At 36.9% G+C, this 19,115-nt stretch overlaps 1 protein-coding gene across 6 annotated transcripts in view; it reads left to right on the forward strand.

The window, feature by feature from the left end:
• PRPF39 (pre-mRNA processing factor 39) overlaps window positions 1-19,115 on the forward strand; it is a 37,774-nt gene that overhangs the window by 8,852 nt on the left and 9,807 nt on the right. For 2 of the 6 annotated variants that reach the window (XM_044765571.2, XM_014835668.3), the window contains exons 2-5: window positions 9,455-9,801; window positions 10,231-10,356; window positions 11,002-11,120; window positions 15,913-16,080. In XM_044765571.2, the coding sequence (XP_044621506.1) occupies window positions 9,484-9,801; window positions 10,231-10,356; window positions 11,002-11,120; window positions 15,913-16,080 (731 nt within the window). In that variant the 5' untranslated portion in view covers window positions 9,455-9,483. Of the gene's footprint in view, window positions 1-9,454; window positions 9,802-10,230; window positions 10,874-11,001; window positions 11,121-15,912; window positions 16,081-19,115 lie in introns of those variants that run through there. The other 4 variants (XM_070504300.1, XM_070504299.1, XM_014835671.3 and 1 more) reach the window with 4 other exon arrangements.

Here is a 19,115-nt window from a genome sequence, read left to right on the forward strand (position 1 = left end):
CCTAATTACAGTAAAATAAATTTAAAAAATAATAATAAGATAAGGCAAAAAAGAAATAAATAGTATAAACCCAAAAGGACAAAGAACAGAAGAAGTGGTATCAACAGATGAGAATTAACAGTGTTTTGAAAGAAGGCAGATGGATTGGTTTTAACTGATTAACGTAGGTTTTCCTTCTGCTTCAGCTTTGCATTTGCAGAGAGGGAAGTTAATAAGAAGCAAGATGGATCTTCCCACAAAACCCCGGAAAGGCTAAGAGATTTCAGGTACCTTGTGCCTCTGAAGATGAGAGTGCTGAGGAGACCTAAAAATAAGGGGATTGGTTGAAAGTCTGGAGTAGTTTAGACCCTAGCTCTTCCTTTACCATCTAGTATAGCCAGCGAAAAACTGGATACTATTTGAATAAGATGGAACCAGAGAAGTTTTGGCACAGCTGATGGGAGTGGGGCTGAGGTGAAGGGTCTTGAAATGAAAGCTTCCATATTGAATAGCGAGATCATCAGCCCTGTTTGTCTTCTTTGCTCCCAGAATACTTGTTGCCTTGCTTAGAGTTTTTTTTCTTTTTTGGTGAGGAAGATTATCCCTGATCCATGTCCATCTTCCTCTATTTTATATGTGGGATGCCTGCCACAGCATGGCTTGATAAGTGTGTGTAGGTCTGCGCCTGGGATCCAAATCTGTGAACCCTGGGCCGCCAGAGCGGAGCACGCAAACTTAACCATTATGTCACTGGGCTGGCCCCTTGCTTAAAGTTTTTTAAGTTGAAACATTCTTCTTTGGAAAAACTTAACCCAAGGGAAACGATGTAAAGCACTGACATTTAGTGGGTTCTCCTCAACAGAATGTACTCCTGCACTGAGGCCCACCAGTTGCCAAGCCTTAACTACTTTCTCGTTTGTTGGTAATGCCTAACACTTCTTGAACATGAGTTTGAAGATCACTGTATTTGAGAGATCAAAACAGTCAAAAGATACTCAGAAGAGACAGATATGCTGAGAACAGAAGAAAATTTAAAGTAAATAATAGAGAGATAACAGGAGATATTGTACCAGTGAAATAGGAATAGCAGACTATAAAATGGATTAGTCAGAGAATAGACAATGGAAACTAAAAATTTGATGCATAATTTAAAAATCCAGTAAAAAGGCTGTCTCAGAATAGAACGAGTCAAAGGGATGGGAAAAAATAAAAGCTGAGGACCACTCCAGGAGGTCCAACGCATGAATAGCATGAGTTCCACAAAAGAGAGAAGAGGGAAAGCCAAGGGGAGAGAATTATCCAATAAATAATAAATAGAAAACATAAGAATCAAATGACAAAAATGTCTAGAATAAAATAAGTCTTCTGAATGAATGCCTTGCAGAATGAATGGAGAAGACTCACCTGAAAGCATATCATTATGGAATTTCAGAACACCTGGGATAAAGAGATTAAACAAAAGCTGTGGAGGAAAAACAGGGTCACGCACAGAGGATGAGGAATAAAAATGGCATCACGTTTTCTCAACAGCAACACCAGATGCTAGGAAACAATGAATAGCTTCCTTCAAAACTCTAAGAAAAAAATTACTTTCATTCTAGAAATTTGTAATACTCAATCTGTCATTCAATTATGAGGATTTTAGAATTGGAAGGTTTTAATTTTTTCACCCCACATACCCTTTTTCAGAAAGTTAGAGAGATGATTCTCTAAAAGAGGGAGTAAATCAGGGCTGGCCCCGTGGCCGAGTGGTTAAGTTCGCACACTCCGCTGCAGGCAGCCCAGTGTTTTGTTGGTTCGAATCCTGGGCGCGGACATGGCACTGCTCGTCGGGCCACGCTGGGGCAGCGTCCCACATGCCACAACTAGAAGGACCCACCATGAAGAATATACAGCTATGTACTGGGGGCCTTGGGGAGAAAAAGGAAAAAATAAAATCTTTAAAAGAGGGAGTAAATCAAGAAAGAAAAAGATTTTGGCTGTTATAAATGAGATTCAACCCAGGAGTTAAGCGAAATTCCTTGGATCAAAATGAACACACAAACCTGGACAAGACAAACCAGTCTGAATTGCTGCAGAAGGTTAGATGGTTTCAGAAAGGGTGTCTCCAAAAGGGAATGTGGAATTTGTAGGTATGAGTGCCAGTTGTTTTTGAAGGACTTTTATAAGAGCTCTTCAAGGGTGTGGGGTCGATTTTCAAAGATAACCAAGCAAATGAAAAGGAGGAAAGATTCAAAGAAGTAGAAGCAAGGAAATGTAATTGTAGTATACCAGATAGCTTGAAAAAATATTTGCATAGCCATACTAATGTAAACCTGAATATGATTTAACCCCAAATTGAGAGAACCACGTTGGGAGCATGTGAAAGGAAAGTTGTGTAAGTACCTTTGGTATAAGAGCTAAATCCTAGTCTTCTGTAATAGAAAGACAGCAAAAAGTGTCTCAACTTGAAAAATCAAGAAATAAGGTATATCTCCAGATAAACTCTGTGTTGACTAACAGTTTTGAAGTCGAAGTCAACAGCTTTTTCCTCCTCTTAAAACTTCTGCAGAAAAATTTTAAGTGCATTCTGGAGTTCACTTTTATTTTCCTTAGATATTTTAAAGTATAACATCTTAAGTTAATCTTGGATAACACTTTCTAAGGAATTCATTGTTTGCAGCGATACTTTGATTTATGTGAGTTTATAGTTTTTAAGACTTTCACATGCTTTTATCTCATCTTGTGTTCTCAACTGTTACCTTCTTAACAGCTATATGAAGCAGGTGATGCAAGTATTATTAGTCCCATTTAGAAGTGAGAAAAGTAAGGCTGACCTAAGATCACATTCTATTCAGGGAGAGAAGTAGGACTCACTTTTCCCCGCCTCCTTGTTCTTTCTGATATTTACCATACTATACTTTATCTTCTTTTTTTAAAAAATATATTTTATTAATTTTTTTTTCCTTTTTCTCCCCAAAGCCTCCTGGTACATAGTTGTGTACTTTTAGTTGTGGGTCCTAGTTGTGGCATGTGGGATGCCGCCTTGCCGTGGCTTGATGAGTGATGCCATGTCCATGCCCAGGATTGGAACGGGCGAAACCCTGTGCTGCCACAGTGGAGCACATGAACTTAACCACTCTGCCACGGGGCCGGCACCTACTTTATCTTCTTATGATGAAAGAAAGATGTGGAAATTCTAATTCCTAGTCTTTTGTACTTTGTTTCCTAATTTACTTATAATTTAGCTGTCTTTTTTTTTATTGTGGTAAAAACCATAGAACGTAAAATTTACTTTCTGAACCATTTTTAAGTGTATAGTTCAGTAGTGTTAAGTACAGTCACATGGTTATGAAACAGATCTCCAGAACTTTTTCATCTTGCAAATCTGAAACTATACCCATTAAACAACAGCTCACCTTCCCCCGCCCCGCTCCGGTCCCTGGTAACCACCAGTTTACTTTCTGTTTTATGACTTTGACTACTTTATGATACACATGTAAGTAGAGTCATACAGTATTTGCCTTTTTGTGACTGGCTTATTTCACTTAGCATAATGTTCTCAAGGTTCCTCCATGTAGCATATGACAGGATTTCCATCATTTTAAAGGCTGAATAATATTTTGTTGTATGTGTATACCACATTTCGTTTATTCATCTGTGGGTGGATATGTGGGTTGCTTCCTCCTCTTGGCTGTTGTGGGTAGTGCCACTATGAACATGGGTGTGCAAATAGCTCCTTGAGAGCTTGCTTTCAGTTATTTTGGATATATACTCAGAAGTGGGATTGCTGGATCATATGGTAGTTGTATTTTTAATATTATGAGGAACCTCCATACTGTTTTCTATAGTTGTATCATTTTACAATCCCACTAACAGTGCACAAGGGTTCCACTTTCTCCTTATCCTCCCCAGAACTTATTTTCTATTTTTTTGATAGTAGCCTTCCTGATGGGTGTGAGGTGCCATCTCATTGTGATTTTGATATGCATTTCTCTGATTGATATGCATTTCTTCTGATGCTTGCTGAGCATCTTTTCATATGCTTGTTAGCCATTTGTATATCTTCTTTGGAGAAATGTCTATTTAAGTCTTTTGCCCTTTTTCAAATTGTTATTGAGTTGTAGGAGTTCTTTATATATTCTGGATATTAACCCCTAATCACAGATATATGATTTGCAGATATTTCCTCCTATTCCATAGGTTGCCTTGTCACTCTGTTGATTGTGTCCATTGCTGCACAAAAGTTTTAAAGTTTGATGTAGCTCCATTTGTCTTTTTTGCTTTTTGTTGCCTGTGCTTTTGGTGTCATATCCAAGAAATCATTGCCAAGTCCAGTATCATGAAGCTTTTCCCCTATGTTTTCTTATAGGAGTTTTATAGTTTTAGGTTGTACATTTAGATTTTTAATCCATTTTGAGTTAATTTTTGTGTATGGGGTAAGATAAGGATCCAGCTTGATTCTTTGCCTGTGAACATCCAGTTTTCTCAGCACCATTTGTAAAAGAGTCTGTCCTTTCCCTGTTGAGTGATCTTGGCACTCTTGCTGAAGATCATATTTAACCATATACGTGAAAGTTAATTGCTAGGCTCTGTTTTATTCCACTGGTCTGTTTGTCTTTATGCCAATACCACACTGTTATCTTCTTCCTTTTGATAGTTATTTTTTTTACCCCTTTGTCGTTTTATGTTGCTAGTTGGAAGTTACTCGTGGTTAAGAATAAACTGGTGTGAGTAATTGCCATGTTAATGAAGACTATATTGGAATAAGTTACTAAAAAGTAACTTTGGTGTATTCTTCTTTTGGCCCTGTGATTTTTGAAGTAATCAGAAAAATGATCTCCCTAAGGGTAAGGCTGATGTTCTTAATTCCTTTTACAACTCTGTAATTGCAGGGTGTGGAGTAATTGATAGTCTCTGAAGATGCAGGGGTGTGGTAAATTTGCTGATTCCAGAAGAAACCCTTGTGTCCCACTGAAGTATGCAATTAGAACGGGGCAGGTAGTAAATGACTCAGAATGTGTCAGCCAACAGTCTTTTTTGTTTTTTTGACAGTGTGCTTTGAAATAAAAAGACACAAACCAAGGACGAATTTGCATATGGAAAATTAATCTTCAAATGTGTCTTTTCTTTAAAGGAGAGGGAAAAAGCGAAATAAATTGAGAAGCTTCTTTGCCTTTTCCTAGGACCACAAATGATTTACACCTGGAAAAGTTTATGATATTCATCAGTCATTCACGTAGAAGGGAACTTATTTTTTCTGGTAGTTTAATACTTTGGATTCTCCTTTATTATGTACCAACTAGATTTGCTGCTTATATTATTTCTTCTCAAATCCCTCTGTAGATTTTCTTCTGTCGTTTTTTCTCACATCCCTCTGGCTCTACCCTGCTTACTCTGCTTCTTACCCTTCCGCTTCCCTAATACAAACCCTCTCCATTCTAGGCAGTCTGTCTCTTCCTTGTCTTTGAACCCATCCTAATTTCCACCATCTTGTCTGCTGTCCAGAAGGGTTATTCTTCTGTCAAGTCAAATGGGCTGTTCCTTATTCTGGAATAATTTATCATTCTTATCCTATTATTCCAAAATGTATAGTTTTTGAAAGGCCAAGTTCTATATTTTATGCAGCTTTCCTACATTGCTATAATTTTCAGATGATTTCTCTAATCTTTGACTAAATCTCTAGATTTACCTGGTTATAGATAATTCTAGTGGCATTTAGCCCCAAAAGGTCTCTTGATTTTAAATGATTTAAAATGATTTTTATTAAATGATTTAAACATTTTAAAATTTATCCTTTGTTGGGGAAAAATTTGTTTCATACTACATTTTGAAATAATGGACATGTTTTAAAATCTAGACTTCGTGTTTACATGACAATTTAAAAGACACCCTCTATACACACACACAAATCTAAAACTAGTAAGAAGGCAAACTCACAAAAATGTTTTACAAGGTATATCATAAAGATCTGATTTCTTGGGGCTGGCCCTGTAGCCGAGTGGTTAAGTTTGCACGCTCTGCTTCGGTGGCCCAGGGTTTCGCTGGTTCGGATCCTGGGTGCGGCCATGATACCACTCCTCAGGCCATGCTGAGGTGGCATCCCACATGCCACAACTAGAAGGACCTGCACCTAAAATATACAACCATGTACGGTGGGGGATTTGGAGAGAAAAAGCAATAAAAAAAAAAATCTGATTTCTTTAGTTTTCAAAGAGTTTGTACAAACTAGTAAGAATAAAAATTAGTAATGCAATAGAAAATATGGACAAAGAATATGAAAAAGCATTTAAGGGAAAGGAAGAAATAGAAATTCAACCTCCTCATAGTTAAAGAAATACAAATCAAAATGGGGTACTACTCTTTTGTTTTTGTTAATCAAATGAGCAAAAATTAATTTTGTGTTTTATGATACGTGGTGCTGACAGCGGGGGGGGAAATGGACATTCTCATGCACTATTAGTGGGTTAATTAGTTAGTAATGCATTTGTCTGCAAGTAATACTAAACCTGACTATTGATAGTAAAACAGGGATTTATTTTCTCACACAGTATGAAGCTGGCATTTTGTTACTAGCAGCTTGATGATGTCAGGACTGGCATTTCTTAATTTTCCTAGCCAATTCCCTAGTGACTGCTTCATGGACGTAAGTTGTTTCAGATAAGTTCACATTCAAGGCAAGAAGAAAATGGTAGAGTGTACATTACTATTATTTGGGTTTTTTGGAGGAAGCTTGGCCCTGAGCTAATATCTGTTGCTAGTCCTCTTTTTGCTTGAGGAAGATTGTCATTGAGCTAATGTCTGTGTCAGTCTTCCTCTATTTTTTGTGGGAATACCACCACAGCGTAGCTTGATGAGTAGTGCTAGGTCTGCACCCAGGATCCAAACTGGTGAACCCTGAGCCGCTGAAGTGGAGTGTGTGAACCTAACCACTCTGCCACCAGGCCGGCCCCTGTACATTACTGGTCAATGTCGTTTTTTATCAGAAAAGCAAAATCTTTCCCAGAACTCTGCAGCGAATGTCCTTTTCAGTGTCATGATCTCTTACATGGGGTTAGGTGTATTGCCGTGCCGAATAAAATTAGTGTTTCATTAGGAAGGTGGTGAAGAGGGGATTTTGGATAGGTAACTAAAAGTGTCTTGCCAAATGGCTAGTGCAACTTTTCTAGAGCTAGATTGTCAATATCTTCCCAAATTTAATATATATGTATTCTTTGATCCAACAATTCTGTTAAGAATTTACCCATGAATAAGTTTCTGTTCCTCTGAATTATGTAGAGAACTTGGTAGAAGTACAACTTTCTGGGCCCAAGTCTGGACCTCAGAGTCATTGGAGTTGGGGCCAAGGAGTCTATTTGTTGTAAATAAGTTACTAGGTGAACCTATAAATAAGTTATTACATTTTGTGTGGAGCTAGTTTTGAGAATTTCTGTATAGACCATAGTGAAACCCAGATTTTTAAAGTAGGCCTGAAATTGAAAAAAAATAACTAGCCAACCATTAGCATGCTGTAGCTGACTTTTCTTAAAAAAAGAAAATGGGGGCTGGCCCCATGGCATAGTGGTTAAGTTTGGTGTGCTCTGTTTCGGTGGCCCACATTCATGGGTTCAGATCCCAGGCGCAGACCTACACCACTTGTCAGCCATGCTGAGGCAGTGACCCACATAAAAAATGGAGGAAGATTGGCACAGATGTTAGCTCAGGGTGAATCTTCCTCAACAAACAAACAACAAAAACAAAATAAAAAACCAGCCTCCCTTTTATCTTCACTTCAGTTAAATGATTGCAGATAAACCAAAAGAATGCATCATCCCAGTTATGTAGGGAGAATGACTGTTAATACCAACCAGTTTTTATTGTATTTTATTTGGTGTAAATCCTTACAGATTTGTGTGCTGTATGTATATGCTGCATGTATATGAGTATATATATATGTGTATATATATATAATGGACATCTTTCTGTATCAACACAGATACAGGTATTTCTTTTTTAATTATCATTCCATTATATAAATGTGCTATTTACTAAGGAAGTCCTCTTCTTAATACTCCCCTCTCTTTTCACTGTAATACAGTGTTGCAGTGAATGCTCTTAAACAAATAAATGTTTTTATCTGATTATTTCCATAACATGAAATATGCACAATTACCATTTGGTATATTTTGCCTGATTGTCCTCCAGAAAGATATGTTTTTACTTGTTGCCATTTGATATCTTAATGTTTTAATTAACATCTTTTTTTATATATATATATTTTTTCTGCTTTATCTCCCCAAACCCCCGCTGTATACAGTTGTATATCTTAGTTGAAGGTCCTTCTAGTTGTGGGATATGGGACGCCGCCTCAACGTGGCCTGATGAGCGGTGCCATGTCCACACCCAGGATCCGAACCCTGGGCCGCCACAGCGGAGCACGCGAACTTAACCACTTGGCCACGGAGCCGGCCCCTAATTAACATCTTTTTAGTAAAGATATGATTCTTTCATGTTTGTTGGTCACTTGCATTTCTTTCTTTGATTACTGTCTTCAAAGTCTTAATCATCTTTTTAATTACATTGTACTGTATTAAGTAGATGTGCATTCTGAGTGTATGTTAAGAGTTGATCAATTTTATGGTCTATTTAGTTTTCAGTATAATACTTCACTTAAAAAAAAGACGTGCCCTTTAATGATGCACTTTCCATTTAAACTGTTAGTGGAAGAGATGAAGCCAACTATGAAAATATCCTGTGGTACTACTTTGTAGGATAAAAGAATAATCCCTTATTTTATGGCCTTAACAGTGAGATGACTTAATTGGAAAGATTTTATGCAGTTACTGTCCAGATGGTAAAACTTTCATAAATAAGTTTTTAATAACATTTACTTTAAAACTAGCTCTTTAATTTTTTAAAACCTTAATTTGTATCTTTTATACTAAGCCTAGCTCCTGGGCTTTAAAATTTATTATGGATATATACATACATATCGATAGTATAGCCTTCCCTTTTCTAAAACTGTTTTCTGAGCTAAGTCATCAGCTTCCCTCTGAAACATTTATGTCTAGACCAGAAATTGTTTTGTTTATTTTACCTTTAGCTCCCAGAACAGTACTAAAGATACTGCTGTTTTCCAGGATTGTTAGTAAGGTAGTGTTCAGACACTGAATTTTATGTTCTTTACTAGCCGGGGGCATTGAATTCTAGATATGGTCTTTCCTCGGGGAGCAGGCAGAATACTCACTTGTTTTATGGATGAAGGAAGTAAATCCATAATTACTTAGTTTTTACTCAAATACCCAACAGTAAAATGGCAGATTTTTAGAAAATTTGTAAGTTAGAGAATTTCATTTATAATATAGAAACTAATTAACCTGCTAATTATGACTTACAGGAGAGATCAAGAATCAAATTAATGCATTCCTTTAATAGCTAACTAGGACTTTTAAAAGGTGGTGCTAGTGTTGTCAAATAAACATTTGGAAGATGTTTCTCTTTATTTGTGTTTCCACAGATCATTAACTGAAGACAGAATCAACAGCTATGCAAAGTTCTCCCATGGATGAGTACAGAAGTTCGCGTAATGGCAGCACAGGCAGCAGTTCAGAGGTAGTGGTAGAACAGGCTGCTGATTTCGGTCCTGAGATTATGAATGTTACGGAAATGGAACAGTCACCTGATGGATCTCCTAATGTGAACGCAACCACAGAAGAAAATGAAATAGCAAATGCTGTGGACCTTCCAGTGACAGAAACGGAAGCAAATTTCCCTCCAGAATATGAAAAATTTTGGAAAACTGTAGAAAATAATCCTCAGGATTTTACAGGCTGGGTATATTTGCTTCAGTATGTAGAACAGGAGGTTAGTAACTATTTAAATGGGGTTAGTGGGGACAGATTAATTGAGTAATATGAGTCTAGGCTTTATTGTTTTGTAGTTAAAGTTGCATCTTTTTTATAATTTTTATATTGAGTTGAATAACATATATACATTTTTTAGCTTAAAAAATAACGTTTATAGCATTTATACAGTATTAGTAGAGTCAAAGTCTTGTGTTTGTAATAATTGGTTTGTGTAAAATTACTGAAATAGAAAGTTACTTTGCTATTTGCCGGAATTAGTTCTTTCTGTTTCAAAGGATAAGATTGCATTTGCAGAAAAAAGGCCTAGTGCACGTGTGGTTTTTTTAAGCTTTTCATTTATTTGATTTAATACATTTGAAAGGAAGAATAAATATTTTTGTGACAAAAACTTTCAAGATGTTAAAACACCGTGTTTTATTTTCATCAGAATCACTTGATGGCTGCCAGGAAAGCATTTGACAAATTTTTCATACACTATCCGTATTGCTATGGTTACTGGAAAAAGTATGCAGACCTTGAAAAGCGACATGACAACATTAAACAATCAGATGAGGTGCGTACATCACTGAATAAAGTTATCTCTGTTAGGTACTGTAAGCCAAATAATAGCAAAATGAAGAGTTTTTTTGGCTGGCAGTACCTACGATTTATGGTCAAACAATTTTACAGGGTATTTTATTTGCATTTGTCACTCTTGTGGCATTTGTAGCTAATATTTTCTCTCTTTGTTGGCAGGTGCGTTAAACCTCTACAGTTTGTCAAGCTTTGCAGTGCAAGCCTCTGTATTACACTGCAGCTTAACAAGTAGGGCAGGGCTTTTCTCTCACTTACATTTATTTCTCATTTTCCAAACAATATAGTTGGTTTGCTAGTCACATTTGCTACGTCTTATTGCATTTTTGGTCAGACGCTGTCATTGATGCTCTAATGGGTCTGTGCCCTATGGTCTGTAACCCAAAGCCTGCCCACACAACCCGGTCAGAATGCAGGGACTGCTGCGCTTTGAAGATCAAGACTCTGCACGTGGGGATCAGAACATTGCCATGTTCTATCCAACCTCCACCCAAATGGTAATGGTAGATTATTTAAACAAAATTCCAGTAATTAGTATTTCTAAGGTTCACCGGATAACACAGTGTTGCCTCTCTGTTAAGAAATAATTAAATATTTGAAGTACAGTTTGTTGTTTTCTTCTTAGGTGTATCGGCGGGGGCTTCAGGCAATACCTCTTAGTGTTGACCTTTGGATACATTATATAAACTTCTTAAAAGAAACGTTGGACCCTGGTGATCCTGAGACAAACAGTACAATAAGAGGGTATGTGAAACATTGATATTAACCTGATTATAAAGATATCAATAAGTCAGGTAGTCTGATGTTAATAATAGAACTTCATGCATGCTAAACTGGAGGGTTAACTTTTATATATTTCTTTTTCACTATGTAGAAAAATGATACATGTAATAAACTTATGCATGGTGATAAAAAATGCAGATAATAAAATCTTCCTCCATTCTACATCCTCTTCCCTTATGTCCCCAGTCCCACTCCCCTCATGGTTAATAGCTTGGTGTGTGTTCTTTCAGATACACATCTGTACGATTGTGTGTGTATATTATACATATTTTCCTTCGATTTTTCATTTTTTTATTTAGCAGTGTTTTGGAGTCTCTCCCTGCCATATTTATTTAACCATCGCAAAAGTATTTTATAGTATCAGGGTGCTGTGTTTTATTTGACCAAATCCTTATTTATAGGAAATAATCACTGCTGCAGTGAGCATCTCTGTACAAGTTGGTATTCATGTAGAGCATGCTAGAATCGGAACTTCTGTCAAAGTGCATAGGGCGTACACAGATAAGTTTTATCCTTCAAAAGTGGTATCAACTTTAAACTCCCACAAACAGTGTACTAGAGAAGCCCCTGCCACATTCCTTTTTTACTTCCAGCGGTATCTCATTATTTTAGTTTGCGTCTCTCTGGATTGCTCATCCTGGTTTACCATCTTTCCATGTGCTTATATAAGCCATTTTTACGTTGCCTGTTCATATCATTGGCTCATTCTTCTTTTATTGCCTTTTTCTTAATGATTATGGGAGTTTTTTTTAAATGTATCTTTGGTTTTTATTTTTATCAAAGTAAGTGCAGATAGTTTAAAAAGTCAGTGTTAAATTGCTTGTAACAAAAAGGCAGTGTCCACCCCCACCCCCAACCCCCTGGCAAATTTTTAGCTGTTTCTTCTGGTATTTTCCAGCATGTTTCTAATAGTAGCTCTCTGCTGCTGTTTTTCTCTCTCTATTAGCTGAAGACATGTTTCTCTTATGGTAGATGAGAATTACAGTTCACTTGCACCTTGTCTCCCCATTCCTTGCCTTTCCAGTATGGCTACAGGACAGCTTTCATAGCCTTTTGTTTGTCCTGGAGTTAGTACCCCTTTCCTCTTCTCCTCCCTTTTTCCCATTTGCCTAGTTTTCTTTGAACATCTAAAATTTTACACGCCTTCCAACAGCTGCTTTCACTCTTGTATTTTCCACAATGTACAAATGCTATGTAAGTCATTTTTGAAGCTTAAAAAATGTATATAGCTAATGTTATTCTCCTTAATCTGAAAATTGTAGAAGAGAATTATAGTCTTGAAATCTGTGAATTCCATCTTTTGCCCTTCTTGAAATATACCTCCTGGAACCCTGTCTGCCGTAATGTGGATGGGTTGCTCTATTTTTTTCCTGCTGTACAGCAGTTGTTTTGGGATTTCCTCATCTCCATGATTCTAGGAGATGTCTTTACCTCTTTCCTGGTTTTCAAGTTCTGTTTGTTAGAGTTTATTAGATCCTACTCTTTCTTGGTTCATGCCTACCTTTTAGAGGAATGCATCCTATGATTCCTGATAAGGGATGCTTGGGATGAAAAAACTGTTAACTACTTGTATGTCTGGAACACCCAATGGATGGTCTGGTGGGGTATAGAATTTTGAGTTCAAGATAATTTTTCCTTATGGTTTTGAAGGCATCTCTTTGTTCTCTTACAGCTTCTAGTGTTTACCCTTCTTCTGGATTCTCTTTATATGACTTGTTTTTTCCTCATGGAAGCTTATAAAATGTTCTCTTTATCTTTGTTGTAAATGTAATTTTATAATGACATGCTTTGGTGTGAGTTTTCTTTTTCTAATTCATTTTGTCTACTTAGTGGGCCTTTTCAATTTGGGATGCTCATGTCCTTCTATTCTTAGAAATATTATTCCTGTGTATATTCTTATTTTGGTAATTTCTTTCCCTTGATTTTGTCTATTATTTGTAATAGTTGAATATTGGACCTCCTGTTTTAATCATTTAATTTTCTTATCTCCTCCCTCTTTTTCATTTGTTAGACTTTATTCAACTTTTTGAGGTGTTTCCTGGACCCTTGTATTGAATTTTTAGTATCTGCCGTCAGATTTTTATTTTTATTTATTTATTTATTTATTTTTTGAGGAAGATTAGCCCTGAGCTAACAGCTGCCTCCAATCCTCCTCTTTTTGCTGAGGAAGACTGGCCCTGAGCTAACATCCATGCCCATCTTCCTCTACTTTGTATGTGGCACGCCTACTACAGCATGGCTTGCCAAGCGATGCCATGTCCCCTCTGGGATCCAAACCAGTGAACCCTGGGCTGCCAAAGTGGAACGTGCAAACTTAACCGCAGTGCTACTGGGTCGGCCCCCTCTGCCATCAAATTTTTAATATCCAAGAATCTTTCTTGTTCTTCAAATATTCCCTTTCTTATAGCCTCCTCTTCTTGCTATGTATCTTTTTATTATTTCTTGAGGGTATTAAGGATAGCTGAAGTTTTCCTCTGCTCCCAGCACTATTTCCTCTATATTTTTTGGGTTTACTTATTTTCATCTCTGACATGTCTCATCTCTGGGTTTCTGCCTATCTTAAAGGTTAGAGATTAATAAACTGAATGGAAGCCCCGTGTGCTTTGTGTAGGGGCGTTGTTAGTTGGCCTGGAGGGCTTCACAGCAGGGTGATCAGGTAGCTACCCAGGTTTTTGTTGGGGGACCCTCTCAGTACTGGTCTCCTAATATCTTATTCCTGTGCCAGGCAGTTTCTTCAGAGAAGGATCATCTGATCTGTCGAGGGAATATAAACCTAGCATCTGAAATCCCATATCTGGGCAGGAAAGGAGGTTTAAGTTCTCTTCCCATTTATTAAGCAGACCTTCTTATAAACATTCTTTCTTTAGTGCATCAGCTTCTTACCATCCTTCCTCTCCCATGTCCCCCCACTTTTCTTATTGTCGGGTGCATTGATTTCCCGAGTCACTTTGGGGTTCTGCAGGGATGGTGACGTGTGTTTTACTCTCTTGAAAGCCTCACACACAGACACACACATGTGCGTATGTACATGTGCGCACACTCTTAATCCTTTACATACTAAGCATTTCCTCCAGTTTGGGCACATCTTTTAACTTTGTTTAGGGTGTCATTTTGTCATGTAGAACTTTCTTTTCCTTAATGTGGTTCAATTTTCAATCTTTTATTGGTTTCTGAGTTTTGTGCCTGTCTTGCCAAGAATATATACATCTTCTGTGTTCTTCTAATTTTTTTTAATAGTTATTTTGGTGATTCATTCATCTGGCATTTAATTTGTATCTTTTGTGAGATGGAGATTAACCTTTTGTTTCTGTCCATTAATTGAATAGGCTGGCTATTCTGTGTTGATTTAAAACACCTTCTTTCTCATATACTAATTCTCACATATACATTGATCTTTGGTTTTCTTGGGAACCGTTCTCTTTTTTAAAGATTGGCACCTGAGCTAACATGTGTTGCCAGTCTTCTTTTTTTTTTCCTTCTTCTTCTTTTTCTCCCCAAAGCCCCCCAGTACATAGTTGTATATTCTAGCTGTAGGTCCTTTTGGCTGTGCTGTGTGGGACGCTTCCTCAGCATGGCTTGATGAGCGGTGCTAGGTCTGCGCCCAGGATCCGAAGCAGAGCACGCAAACTTAACCACTTGGCCACAGGGCAGCCCCTTGGGAACTGTTGTTTTGATTCATTTTTCTGTTGGTAGAGCAGTACCATACTTTTTCTTTTTGCTGAGGAAGATTTGCCCCGAGCTAACATCTCTTGCCAGTCTTCCTCTTTTTGTATGTGAGCTGCCACCACAGCATGGCCACTGACAGATGAGTGGTGTAGGTCTGTACCTGGGAACTAAACCCGGTCTGCTGAAGTGGAACATGCTGCACTTAACCACTAGGCCACTGGCGCTGGTCTGCGTGCCATACTTTTAATTACTGAAGCTTCCTAGTTTATTTTGATATCTTTCAGCAAAATGCCTGCTGCATTGTCCTTTTGCAAAAATATTTTGCGTTTCTGTATGCCAGATGAATGTTAGAATTTGTTATTCCTGTTCCACCCAAAATTTGTTAGAGCTTTGATTGGGATTGTGTTAAAAGTTGTAGATTAATTTAGGTATTATAGTTTTACACTTAAAAATCTCTCTTGATTCTAAGATACCTATTTTGAAATTACATACCTAAAAGTTTTACCCTATGAGGATATCAAATCCAGTGTTTAAATTGCTTACAGAAATCTCTTGAAATGAACTAGGTATTTTAAAATACACGTTTTCGTAGTAAACTGTAGTTGTGGGAATTTTAGAATCAGAGAATTCTGTGAGTTTCAGAATGTACGTATACCTCTTATTACTTTACCAGGCAGCTGGATCTCTGGTTGGAGAGTTATTTTTCCTGGAAAACTATTCCTTGGATTGACATAAAATTTGTCTTTTTCTCTGCTGCCCTAAATGAATCTATTCAACAAACATTTCAAGTTTAACAAATATTTAAGTGTCTACTATGTGTTTGCAATGTGTAGGTTTTGCATTGTAATTTTATATAAGGTAAAGTTACATAAAAGTACATTTATCTGTTCCCTTTATATTTTCTCACTCTTTTTTAAAGCAGCTTTTGTATACTTTTCTATTATTCCTTCTGCCTTTTAATCTCTGCTTGTATGTGAAGTAGTTGAATATAATTTCAAATTTAGCATTATCTTCTAAAATTTAGAAATGATATTTTAAAAGTGATTTTATCTTGCAAAGATAACTTAAGACTCATTTAACTTTTCAGAACTTTTGAGCATGCTGTTCTGGCTGCAGGAACAGATTTCCGATCTGACAGACTGTGGGAAATGTATATAAATTGGGAAAATGAACAGGGAAACCTGAGAGAAGTTACAGCAATATATGATCGTATTCTTGGAATTCCAACACAGCTTTATAGTCATCATTTTCAGAGGTAGGTGGAAAAATTATCATTAAAATATCTTTAATTACTCAGGTAATTAATTCTTAGTATTCGTGTAAGATTCTACTAGATGCATAGAGAAATAAATTTTCTTGCTCAGTAATCACAATTATTACACTTTTTAATTCTGACATTTTTCCATATATCTTATGTAATGTTTAGGAATTTTACTCCTTTTAGGCAGAAGTTTCTCCCCTACCCATTTTCTAGGAAACAACAGGAATCCTGTCTTTTTTGTCTGAAGTATTCCATAGTAGTGAAGGAATGAGAAAATAGAATTGAAGTCTAATTATTCTTTGTCATACTAAATTAACACAGTACTTGACACATAATAGATGCTTATTTAAAATTTAATGGATTACTAAGTGTGATTCATATAACACCTTATATCCAAAGCAGCAAAGGATGTGTTTTATGTAGTAAGTCCTGTCTGTATTCAATCAATCAAAAATCATTTCAGTTTTCCACTATGATTTTGGTATGATCAGTATCATTTCATTTTAATCAGTACTGTTAAAACAACTAATTCTGTGTACCATGATTTCAGTGTTCTGTTTTCTGATGTATTCAAAGTATCCCACTGATATGGACTCAGAAAGTTTGTGAACAAGGAAGTATGAGGACTATGTTGATAAATATTTGCCTTTTTTTTTTTTCCTGCTTTATCTCCCCAAACCCCCCCATACACAGTTGTATATCTTAGTTGCAGGTCCTTCTAGTTGTGGGATATGGGACACCACCTCAACGTGGCCTGACGAGCAGTACCATGTCCACGCCCAGGATCCGAACCCTGGGCCGCCGCAGTGGAGTGTGCGAACTTAACCACTCGGCCATGGAGCCGGCCCCATGCTTTTTTTTTAACTGCCATGTTTTCTTTTTTTGGTCATAATTTTTATAAGTAGTTTTGTGTTAGAGCTTGTAAACAGGTATTTTTTAAGTTAAGTAAGTGATTTTCTAAGTTTTTCTTTACTTAAATTAGAAGACTTTAGGAAACATCTGAATAGTGCTGGAATCAGTTTGCTAAAGACAGAGGGACTTATGCAGACCCAGGTTAGAAGTAGGAAGCATGCAGATCTGAACATATGGTCCCTGTTTTTACAGCATAAAGGAGGTGGGCAGGTATCCAGGGAGACGCTTGCTGAAAGACATTATTGATACAAGGTGTGGCATATGGAAATACTTGGTGAATATTTGTTGAATGAATGATTACAAGGGTTTTAAAAAGCCTCATGGGACAGAGGGTGCCTTTTCATAAACCACTTCTTCTAGGATCTGAAGTATAGGTAAAATCTTTGATTGTAAGAACTTTACTGTTGCTAATAGAAATAATATGGCTAACACTTAGGTAGCATTACCATATACCAGACACTGTTCCGACTGCCTCATAACTCATTTAATCCTCCCAAGAAGCCAGTGACGTAGAGGTACTATTATTATCCTCATTTTATGGGAGGAGTGGCACAGAAAGATTAAATACTTGCATGAGGTCACAGAGTGTGGAAACACTAGGAAACTGACTGGAACCTAGACAGTGTGGTCCCAGAGTTCTTGGTACAGTGTACTCCAAGTCTTTTTTTTTTTTAATGAATATTGCACCAGCCTTTTAAATTTGCATATATGCTTATAATAGAAATTAGTGGATTGCATTACACATAGTGCTCTATAATCTACTCTTTTTCACTTAGTATTTTGAGAACCACTTTCCTTATCAGTGTATAACAAACTCACAAATAGTGTTTGTGTAAATAAAGCTTGTAGTTTATATAAATAAACTAATTCATATGACTAACTGCTTTGAGAACCACTGAAATGTTTTCTGTTGTCTAATCCGCCCTCCCTACTTAAAGTTATTAGCACTTGCTATGGAGCAGATGATATGCTCTTTAAGTTGTAGGAATTAAGGGCCAAAGAAGCTATGTGTGAATGGTCTTGGCCCTCAAGTTGCTCAGAAGTGCAGAGGAGGAAGCATGTGTTAAAAAAATATTCTTTTCTAAGTGCTGTAATAGAAATGTTTCTATTGTGTAGGTTTGTATATTGGATATACACTGAACATGATCTCTGAGAAAATGCCTAATTTAAAATCCTCCTTAGCATGAGGACTTCATGATGTGATCCAGCTTCTCAGGCCCAGTCCCTGGGAGTTCCTCAGTTCCAGACACCTAAGTTCTGACAGATTTCCAAAGGGCAGTGTTGTTTTATTCGTTTATGACTGTAATACATTGTCCACTTCCCATCTGTCTGATGAACTCGTATTCTTCAAGACCATACAGCTTAATGTCCAGTTCACCTAAATAAAGTATCTGTTCTGTCATTTTTGCCAGCACTCTACCTACATTTATTTACATTTAGCTTAGCATTAATAACACTACTTTCAATATATGTCTCCTGTATCCTCTACATGTCTCTCGGTTTGAGGCTTATTAATTCTTTTTTATCCTTTAATACATAGAAATAGGGCTCAGTATATATCAGATCCTCAGCCATTCTTTCTTTGTTTTTTTTTGCTGAGGAGGATTGACTCTGAGCTAATATCTATTGCTGGTCTTCCCCTCTTTTGGATGTGGGTTGCTGCCACAGCATGGCCGCCAACTGGTGTAGGTCCATGCCCAGGAACTGAACCCGGCAGCCACAGTAGAGCACGCTGAACTTAACCCTCAGCCATTCTTTATGAAAAAAATTAGCTTTATAGTAGAAAAAGCTGATGAAAAATTACTTAGTATTATGCATGGTTAATCACCATTTGAAAGACGTTTTTATATAATGTAGCAATTATTTTAAATTTATGCTGTCATTTTTCAGTTTTACCATGTTTCAAGTTTCTTGTATGTATCTTAACAATTTTGAGCTTTAATATTCATCTGACTATTGAATCTGTTCATTTTTATACTGCAGATTTGAGAATTACTTCCTCATTTTAATTTTTTTTTGATAAGTCAATGTCTATTTTTTCCCTCCCAGTGATGAAATGGGTCAAGGTAGCCTCTGTATCCATTAATTTTGCAAAATTTAAATTTGTTTCCAGTGTT

This window comes from Equus asinus, chromosome 2 (assembly GCF_041296235.1).
Source record: "Equus asinus isolate D_3611 breed Donkey chromosome 2, EquAss-T2T_v2, whole genome shotgun sequence".
Classification (NCBI taxonomy): domain Eukaryota; kingdom Metazoa; phylum Chordata; class Mammalia; order Perissodactyla; family Equidae; genus Equus; species Equus asinus.